We start from the raw sequence: 10,588 nt of genomic DNA on the forward strand, positions 1-10,588 counted from the left end.
CTCGGATACGGATCGCTGCAATGTGAAAGCCATCCGTACTAAAAGGCCAATGTGAATCATGGTCAGCGGGGACCATGCAGGCAATCGTATTCGGGAACAGTGTGAATCTGCCCTCAGTGAGGCTAGAAAATGTGCTAAGAGGAGAGGCACGACATAACATCAAAATCAAAGCAGTCAACCAACAGTTGCTTTCAATTATTGTCAAAACTACACAGAAACTTCTCTGAACAAATATATGCATATATGCAGATCTAGAGATCCAGTCTTCTCCATGACACATGACATAATGAGCGTGTCTTGAGTGTACAGAGTTTGATGAGGTCAGATCAACATATGGAATGAATTCTGTACTGGCCATATATGGAGCGTGTCTTGAGTGTACAGGGTTTGATGAGGTCAGATCAACATATGGAATGAATTCTGTATTGGCCATATATGGAGCGTGTCACGAGGTGTGACGGACGTGAGATGCAGGTTTTCATCGTAAACTGTGACCTGGCCTACAGTAAGTCAGTTTTTGAGTGGTGTAAACCACTCCTACGACTGGCTTTGTTAGTTTACGTGTCTGTCTGTCTGTGCTCAAAATTTGAGCACCCAGTTCACCCGGGTGTGATTTCATTACGTCAGACATTACGTCAGACCACAGCTGATCAGGCTATATAAGACCTTACACCACTCAGTTCACACGGGTGTGATTTTTTAGGTTTTCAGGAAAAAAATAAAAAATCACACCCGTGTGTGAAGTGAGTTCCAGACCCACAGGAACGCACCCAGGGTGCCGGCCCGGTTCCGGCGAGCCACTCCGCGTCCGAAACGGTAGAGAAATGACAGAGTTACCGCGTGGCGGTCCCTCTACTGTACTGTACTGTCACTGTAATGTACTGGCAGTCTGGCACCCCCGAAAGCATCATACAGTTAATACGTGTGTGTGTGTTTGTGTGTGCGTTAGGTTGCGCACAGGTGGTGAAAAACAACCATGCTGTTTTCGTGCTCATATACCCAGACACCAAGACACCCACCCACCCACCCACCCAGCCACCCACCCACACACATAGCTCCGTAAAGGAGTGGTTGCACCAAAAATGTCACCAAAAACGTTCTGATTGGCTGAAGGGGTTGTTTATCAACGCTGTAGTCCCAAAACCAGAGTCAGACTCCATTCGCATGTATGGAGAATATGCAGTTTCTGTGACGGGACACAATACAAACACTACACCTGCTCTGAAGGTCATAGGACAAACAAACCTGATTAAAGCAACTAGACTGAGACGTAACAGATTCTCAGAGACCTGACAGACTTCAGAGAGACCTGACAGACAAACCTGACTAAGAGACGTGAAAAAAAATCTACAAATCAACAAATCAGTAGCCTAATATTGGTATACAGAGCCATAACAGTGCTATTGTGCTTTCAATCATGGTTAAAAGAACGTTTTTCACCTGTAACGTTTTTGAGTGGTGTAAACCACTCCTACAACTGGCTTTTGTGTGCAGAAAAAAATGAGCATGGTTGCTATGTTCAAAATAATTTCTGACGTAATTAAATCACACCCGGGTGAACTGGATGACCGTAGCAACCATGCTCATTTTCTCTGCACAAAAAAAGCCAGTTGTGAAATCACATCCAGGTGTGATTTCATTACGTCAGATCAGAGCTGATCAGGCTATATAATACCTTACCTTATATAATACCTCACATCGGACAAAAACTCCAGCTGAATCAACTTCATGGTCACAAATCATCACATCAGAAGACGAGTCTACCTAGCCAAAGATCTTTAACGTCAGACATTACGTCAGACCACAGCTGATCATGCTATATAAAACCTTACACCACTCAGTTCACACGGGTGTGATTTTTTTTACTACACCTTGCACAATTGAGACAGAATCTGTTCACAGCCATGAAAGCATCTGAGTGCCGCTGGCCTAGCGGTTAAAGCGCATATAGGCTCTAATGCAGCCTGGTGTAGGTTCAATTCCCTAGCCCGATGACCTTTGCTGTGTGTTACTCCCTGTCTCTCGGCTTGTCCTCCTCATGCTTAGAAGGAAGCATGAGGTCAGTCCGTTGCTCTCCCCAGATGGCAGAGGGAGAGTAGCTTCCCAGGATTACAGCTTAGACAATAAGGCACCGGGTGAAAAAATGGCTTACAAAATTGTGGGATAAAAAATTATAGATTAAGAAATAAAGGTGTATACATGTACCACTACTTGCACTGTGAAAGTGAACAAGTGACAATGGTGATATGAGCTTGAGCTACCAAGGCTGATATTTAGGCCCCATTTACACTGGCAGCCAAATCCAGCCTGAATCAGATCTGAGCCACATCCAGATTGGAATCTGATTTGTTGAAATGAGTCATGAGACATGTTGGACTAATTTAAACCAATCAGATTTCAATCTCGATGTGGCACAGATCTGATTAGGCTAGATTTGTCAGTGTAAACGAGGCCTTAGTTTGTGCTGACAATTAAGTGCTGATCAATTAAAGCAGTTTTTTTTTTGGGGGGGGGGAAAGAGAAAAGGTGTTCCAAATTTCACACGCCAAATGACAAATCGACCCGCATTTGACGCTTGGCTGGTGTTCATTTCAAACCCTATATGGCTGAGAGACACGCACTTTCCCTAAAACCACTGAAGTGTGATCAGGTTTCTAATTGTGGTTCTAATAGACCACACAACAGAAGTGTAACCTGACCCGAGACCTGTGGTGGTTATTGGCCATGTTTGTCAAACCATGTGCTGCTTTGACAAGTTGAACAATAGCAAGACACGAGCCACAAGAGCCTCACTTAGGACGATAAACCCTGCATCACTGCAGGAGCTGGCAATCTCACTGTTTCTATTTGCTCTGTGTGTGTGACAGGAGCAGTTTATTTGAGAGGTTAACTGCTTCTGCTGAAAGGGTTTGACCACAAGTTTGACCACAGCAGGCCACTCCCTGTTGTGTTTATCTGGTCTGAAAGGCTAGACAAGGGCAGTGTATGTGTGTGTGTGTGTGTGTGCGTGCGTGTGTAAGTGCGCGTGTGTGTGTGTATAGTGTGTGTCTCTGTGAATACGTACAGTATACGTCATGCTTCCATCTGTGTATAGTGTATGTTTGTGCAACCAGGCAGGTCATATTAGCACTGTATATTTGAGTCTGTTAATGATGGCTGCTGAATGCTGAGCCAGCGGAACAAACCCCTGTTCCCACTCTCTTCCTTCCTCTCTAGCTCTCTTTTTGTTTTGCCTCAGTTTCTCCCAATTGCCCCCGCTGTCCTCCAAACCCTCTTTCAAGTTCGGCTCTGCTCATCTTTTCTTCTTCTTTTTTAAAACCTCTCCACCCTACCCCTCTTTCTACTTCATCCTTCATCATTTGTCTTTCCCGCTCCCTCCCTCTCTCTCCTTCTCCTTTGCGCCATTATCATCTCTGAGCAGCTCCAGCCTACCCCAGGTACTGCAATGACATACTGTATAGGACGTGACAGCCTCATTATCACACACACACACACACACACACACACACACACACACACACACACACACACACACACACACACACACACACACACACACACACACACACACAAACACACACACACACACACACACACACACACACACACACACACACACACACAGACAGACTTTAAGCAAAACATTATGCACACCCAAACACACACATGTACATAATTCTGGCAGACAAATGGGTCAATGAATGCATTATGCACCCAAAAACACACACATATGAATACACAAGAATGCAGAGAATCTCATGAATGTAATCTTCACATCTTTGCCCTGAAACTCGGGGTGATTGGACAAAAGTAAAAAAATAACTCTATTCACACTGTTTTATTAAAGAGATAAGCTGGAATTTAAGAATTTGGTCACCAAATATTATTCAGTTGGTATTTGTCAAATAGTGGAGGAAAGGCATTTTCACATTTTCACTTCACAGAAATGTCACACTGTTTCCATGAGGAGACTTTTTTAGTATTCTATTTACAAACTGAAGTACGCAGTTAGATAAAACCTTGCCTCGAGCCCTGACACTTTTTGAAATAGAAAACCCAAAACGCCAAGTTGTCCCTTTAAGCGTTTAAAATATATATTATAAAAAGTGCTCCTTGTTCTCGATTATTTGCAACATCGCTGTCAATGAATGAACCATACAAATCTGATCAACAAAATGGAGAAGATTTACCATCCTAAAGTGGTCATAAAAGACAAAAAGAAAAACTGCACTGCACAATCATGTTAAAGGACCACTTCACCACTTTTCAACCTATCTTCATATAATAGGTCGTCACTAATAATCATGAAAAAATGGTGCAATTTTTTTCTACTCGGTCTGTGTCTCATAGGACTGCTGTGGGCAGTTCAGAAACAGTCTTCCAGTGACATCATCAATGGGGAATACAAGCTAATAAAAACTGCAGGCTTTCTAGTCCTGAAAAGTTGCAATGCGAAAATGGAAGCCATCGTTCTCACGATAATGAAAATCTAAATTTTGTAAAGAAATCTTGTTTAAAAAAAAATCTGCCTAATGATGATGTCACTGGAAGACGGTTTCTAAACTGCCCACAGCCGTTCTATGAGACACAGACTGAGTAGAAAAAAGTCGCGCCATTTTTTCATGATTATTAGTGAGGACCTATTATATGAAGATAGGTTGAAAAGTGGTGAAGTGGTCCTTTAAGTTCTTTATACTGGATACCCCTAAAAGGGTAACAGTTGTCAGGGGACATAACACGTTATGTCCACGCTTCACGTCACATGACCCCCATTAGCCCTCCTTCATAAAACACACTGCCTACTGTATCTGTCAAAATTATCCTAGAGAGGAAAACCTCACCTCGTTGTAAGTAAATGATACCAATGTGTATGTTGTGATTAATTTCGTTTTAATAACGCCACATTCATTTTTTGATGTGCCACTGAGGTTACATTTATTTTGTGCCACTGAGAGCCTGTATAGCCTCATTCAATCACCATTCATTCATCCTCAATATTGCCAATTCATTAATTTTTGAAACTGCCCACAGATTTATTAGCTCAACCACAATGCCTGTCACGGAATTGTTTTGTTGTGTTTTCCATCACACAGACTGGATACGGCATCTAATCAGTGCTGTAGATTAGAACAAAAATACAATGCTTTATGTGTGATTTACATTTGCTATTATCTTTGCTATTTGCGTGTTCTCTTCATACACGTTTTATTTCAATGAACTGAAACCAGAGATTAGTGTTAATGCCCAAACCCATCTCAATTATGATGTATGACTGTAATTATCATCTGGCATTAGTTCAGAACAGTTGACCTGGCACTGAACCCATCTTTCAATCCCTAATGTAAGCACTCTATACTGTATGTAGGTGGTATTACATGCATAGGCCTACACCACATAAATGTCATGAAAGGGGAGACGTTCCCCTCAACATTAGCAGCCCATATACTAGCCATACCTCATGCTGTATATAGCCCATCTGTTCCTTTCCATTCCATAGGGGCCATTGAGTCACATCATGCACACCGCCACACTATACTGTATGTAAGGGAAAAACAGGCCCCATTCCTTGCATTCTCAGGCCACATCTGGCTTCACACGTGGGGCCCTGAGCTGCACTAATAGTACTATAACATTGCCAGAGCATCTACCACAGAAATTACTTCTCCCCTCACTCACCTCAATGGTTGAATTGCAAGACAAAGGCCACGTCATGTTAGGCTGTCTGTGGGGAGTGCTATATTAGACTTGGGCCCCAATACTGGATACCTACAACAACAACAACAGGGTGGAGCCGTGGAGGCACCAAAGAGTGGGATGGGTTAAGATAAAAACAGGAGATCTGGGCCAAAAGCCAATCTCTCAAAGCAGAGCCCTGAGGTTTGGTGAGCTCTATCTGTCCCTTTAGTATGCACACACAGTAGAGTAATTTATTTGCTGAGTACAATAAATACAGTGTTTCCTTAATGGTCTTCTTAGTGCACATCATACTGTACAGAATCACATGATAGAGCTAGTCCTCGCATACCGTGGAGAGTGCACAAAGTCATTATCTGAATTGTATCATACATCATTTATTCAAACCTTTATTCAAAGACTGATTTATATTTATTCAACCAAAAAAAAGATAAATGCAATATTATTGATGCGAGTCATTTGAAAATTCAGTGGTAATATAGTGTGGTGTGGTTATGTGACTGTGAAATGCTGCTGCTGAATGCTACAAGGATACAAGTGACTGCATGGCTTACACTTGTCCAATCTGTACAGTCTGAACTGGGAAAATCTGCTTTCTGCTTCGATGCCCCTATTTCATGAAACACTCTACATTATACAACAAACACTAAAAAATTAATACCCCGATATCCTATGGACTATTTAATATATAATAACGTGCTCTTAAACCTCTCTACCTCACTATGTAATTGTTTTTAACGTGTTCACTTTCCGTTGTTTTGTTTCACTGTTTCTGTGATTTATATCTGTATATGCCTTAATTGTAGATTAGTTATTGTGTTTTATATCTGCTTCTGTACATGAATATATCCTCACCCTGAAGAAGGCAGTATTATCTGTCCGAAACGTTGTTGTCTCTAGACTGTGTCCTCATTAAAACGTATGCATTGGCAGCTATGACTGTGCGGCTATACATTTTTTTCATTCACTTTCCCGTTGGCTGGCACCTCACAAGGACCGGTGTGCTGTGCATCCTTTTGCTTATTATAGCTGTACATGTCTTAATTGCTGATTTTGTGTATGTGATCTTGGCAGCATTGCAAATGAGGGTGAGCCTCAATGCTCTTTTCGAGAATAAATAAAGGTTTCAATCAATCAATCAATCAAAATAACCTTGCTGGTTAACCTACTCATGCATATACTCAGGCCCATATTAATGCATGGTTAAATGAGCTTTAATAATAATAATAATAATGATAATAATGCACAACCCAACTTCCAGTAGGGACTCTAGCCCTCTGCCCTGCTTCAGAATCCCTGGCGGCCTGCAAGTGGCAATCAATGATGCTCAGTTGTTTTTTGTGTTTTCTTTCTGAAAATTGTGACCTTTGCACATTACACGCATGCTTTTGTTTGTGCGTATGTGTGTGGCAGGGGTGGCCGGGTGTTTCTATCACTGTTATATCCAATTACATGTAGGTTGTCCGCCACAACTTTGTTTTTGATGAATTGGCTTCTCATCTGCGATTCTGATCTAGCCTATAGTGAACTTCCGTTTTCGCCAAATAGCAGCAGCTACAGTATGTCTACTGGATGGTAAAAAATGAAATATAGAAAATAAAATAAATTTAGTGCACTAAACCTAGTTCCAGCAGTGCCGGTGATGCTGATGCTGCAAGTGCATTGATCAAAAACTAAATGAGATCCACTATGGGACTAAACAGAATTATCTGATTTGCATGTCTTTAGCCTGGTCAAAGTCCTGAGGTCTACATAGTCTTAATCCGGCTCTACAAACACTCACACAGACACACACTGACACCAAGAAAAGCATATATATTCTTCTCATGAAGTAAATTGAGATAAAATGTGTAAGCATGAGCCGGCCAGGAAATATCTGGCTCTAAACTGGCCCCACTAGCATTTTTGTGCTAGCTGTCACTGCATATAAGGACAATGATAGCTGATCTCACAATTATTGATTCACTCAGTGTTTGTTGTCTTTAGTCATTCGATCGTCGTGGAATGCGTGGATTAAATAGAGTACACTTGATGTTGATGACTATGATAGTGTAGCGCATGTGGGGCAGGAAGTGAACTTCTGAATGCAATAAAATATACAATGTTTGTCACATATTAACTAACCCACCGCAAATAGAAAGACATTGCATTACGTTCACAGGCTCTTTTCCATACAAGAGTTGCATCCATGCTACATAACCTGTGAACAAGTGGGCCTGTTGTTGCTGTGTCTGTGTGTGTGTGTGTGTGTGTGTGTGTGTGTGTGTGTGTGTGTGTGTGTGTGTGCGTGTGCATGCATGTGTGTGTGCGCACGTTTTGTGCAACAGGTTAATATTTTCTAACACGGTATGTCTATCCGACCAGGGGTAATGGCTATCCATTCCCATTTCCCAATGACACTGAGTTACCTGCTATAGGAGAAAACACTTGGTTGAAACATGATGCACACACGCATGCACACACACATGCACGCACGCGCACACACACACACACACACACACACACACACACACACACACACACACACACACACACACACACACACACACACACACACACACACACACACACACACACACACATACACACACACATGTGGCAGAGTGTGCGCACACTGCACACACAATGAAATACTTACAGTATGGGTACATTTTTACACTCTTGAGTTAAAATATCACTGAGTACTCTTACTCTTACCAAGTGCTGCAGACACTCTCTCAGATCATCTCACTGTCATTCTGGATTTTAATTGCCACTTGCAGTTGTCACAGTAACAGCTCTCACCCTGAAATATGTATTTTTCCACATTCCCTATACAGAAATAAGGGGAGGGGGGACCTTTTCATGCCTTGTGCAGCCAGGATATAACAGATTGTTTTATCCTTCTAAAACTGTGTGACATGATGATGATGATTTATTCAAGCATGTGCCTTGAATCAAATGTAGTCTTGAGAGCAGGCACAGAGGTTGCATTGACACTCAACTCAAGTGCTTTGATACCAGGACCCTATAATTAGAGTAAAGGAATGAGCAGAGATATTAGGCCAACCAGTTAAAGAGGGCCATCATTATCCGTGCTGCTGGTGTGGAAATGGGTTTTGATATGGATGCACAACTTCACAAGGATGGATGAACGCAACAAGGAGGGTGTTCCATGACCATGAATCATGATGGACCTGAACTTACCTTGAACAGTCTTTCTGTCAGTCGATTTCGTATTTGAGTCCATAAGAAGGCGCAAAAGAAGAAGAGGCCAATCTCTATCCAGGTAATCTTTGCGTTCTCCAGGAGAGTCCGTCTGGAGAGCTCAAGCCCGCACGCACTGCAGTCTCTCAAGGCACCGTACATGACAGTGGACGCTTTGGTGATGAGGTCCACATAGCCCGGCATGGGCTCCACTTCCAGCGCCCCCCTCATGCTGTCACCCATGCTGTCACTGTCACCCACAGGATGACTATCCATTGCTGCACGGCACAGTACAAAAAAAAAAAAAAAAGGGAACTGGGAAAAAACTGACCCCGATTCAGGGATACAGAACGATGGGCACGAGGCAGCCGGTCCGGGCTAGTGTCACTAATCTCTCCCAACTGGCTGTTAACCTCAAAACGCGGAAACCAGCTTAGCTAACAAGCTTAGCCTCTCCAGTAGCCTAATTCTTTGTTTTCTAAATTAAGACACGGGCCCATTCTTCAACATACAGGAACAATTCAAGATGATGGACCCAAACCGTCGCACGAATGACGCCAAAACGCACCCGCCTATACGACGGGGATTTCTATGTACAGTTTTAGGCCCCGCGCTATTAACGAGCGTTATGGCAATTAATGTGGCCCGGCATCAATGATTGGATCTAATTCTGAACACACCATTCCGCTACGCACGCTGCTGCTTCATCACTGGCCGTTGCGTCGTCGCCGTTAGCCGCTTGGCTAAATCAAAAGCACACAATACTGAACAGACCAGCATTTGCAGCAGCTTGAAGGATACTGTAATAATTGAATGGTACCTACCTACCGCAACAGTTATAACGGCGATAACGGCGCTCCCACGCGTCAGTAAAATTATTCAATTCAGTCTAATATAGCATGCTCCCCAAGCAGCGCATGCACTGTAACATACAATACGTAGCCTACAGTACAGCACATGCGATTATTGTGCCATGTTAAGAGCTTTCAAATCCATTATTCGTCGTATAATAGTCTAAAACGTTCCTCTTGGTTTATTAAGAGTAGTCGTAGCCTATATAGGTGGCTATATATCCCTACCAGACCCGCGGGCAGCGACACTGAAATCGTTTCTACAGCAGGGAAAACGTACTGTAAAAAGATGAAGGAGAATTATTATCCTTTGAATATTCGGCGGCCTCCTCCTCTCCTCTGGTCAACGTGTCCTGGGGAGTCTGTACTGTCAGTGTGACAAGAGGGGGAAATGCGCGCTACTTCAATGGGAGCCTATATTGTAGAACGTGACACACACACACCACCATACGGCTGTCTAGTCGGGACTCCAAATTCTAATGTCGGACAAAAAATAAGTCTACAAAAATCGTTTGTGTCCGTCTTCCGTTTGGAGGACCGCTTCCATCGGCCGTCCAGAAAGCCATTGATTTGAAGTTTATGGGAAGCGAAGAAAAAGCCGAAGACGCGTGACGTAATTATGGCCCGCTATCTTCTTGAACTGCTGCGTAAAAGGATGATTTTTTAAAGAGACAGTACAGTATAGACTGCAAAGCAGGGCAGACAACACATACTCACACACACACACACACACACACAGTGCATCATATTTATATAGTGGTGTATACTGTACATCATACATGTGGCCTATACACATAGCCTACCCCCCCCCCCCCCCCCCACACACACACACACACACAGTGCATCACAACATTAAT

At 42.9% G+C, this 10,588-nt stretch overlaps 1 protein-coding gene across 2 annotated transcripts in view; it reads right to left on the minus strand.

The window, feature by feature from the left end:
• The window catches only part of cers1 (ceramide synthase 1), a 47,895-nt gene extending 37,870 nt beyond the window's left edge, over positions 1 to 10,025 (minus strand). Inside the window, exon 1 of one of the 2 annotated variants that reach the window (XM_079504956.1) lies at positions 10,012 to 10,025. Coding sequence is in view for 1 of the 2 variants with exons in the window: in XM_079504955.1 (XP_079361081.1) it covers positions 8,881 to 9,156 (276 nt within the window). In the remaining variant the exon portion in view is untranslated. Of the gene's footprint in view, positions 1 to 8,880; positions 9,690 to 10,011 lie in introns of those variants that run through there. The other variant, XM_079504955.1, reaches the window with a different exon arrangement.
• Positions 10,026 to 10,588: the final 563 nt, after the last annotated feature.

This window comes from Electrona antarctica, assembly GCF_951216825.1.
Source record: "Electrona antarctica genome assembly, chromosome: 7".
NCBI lineage: Eukaryota > Metazoa > Chordata > Actinopteri > Myctophiformes > Myctophidae > Electrona > Electrona antarctica.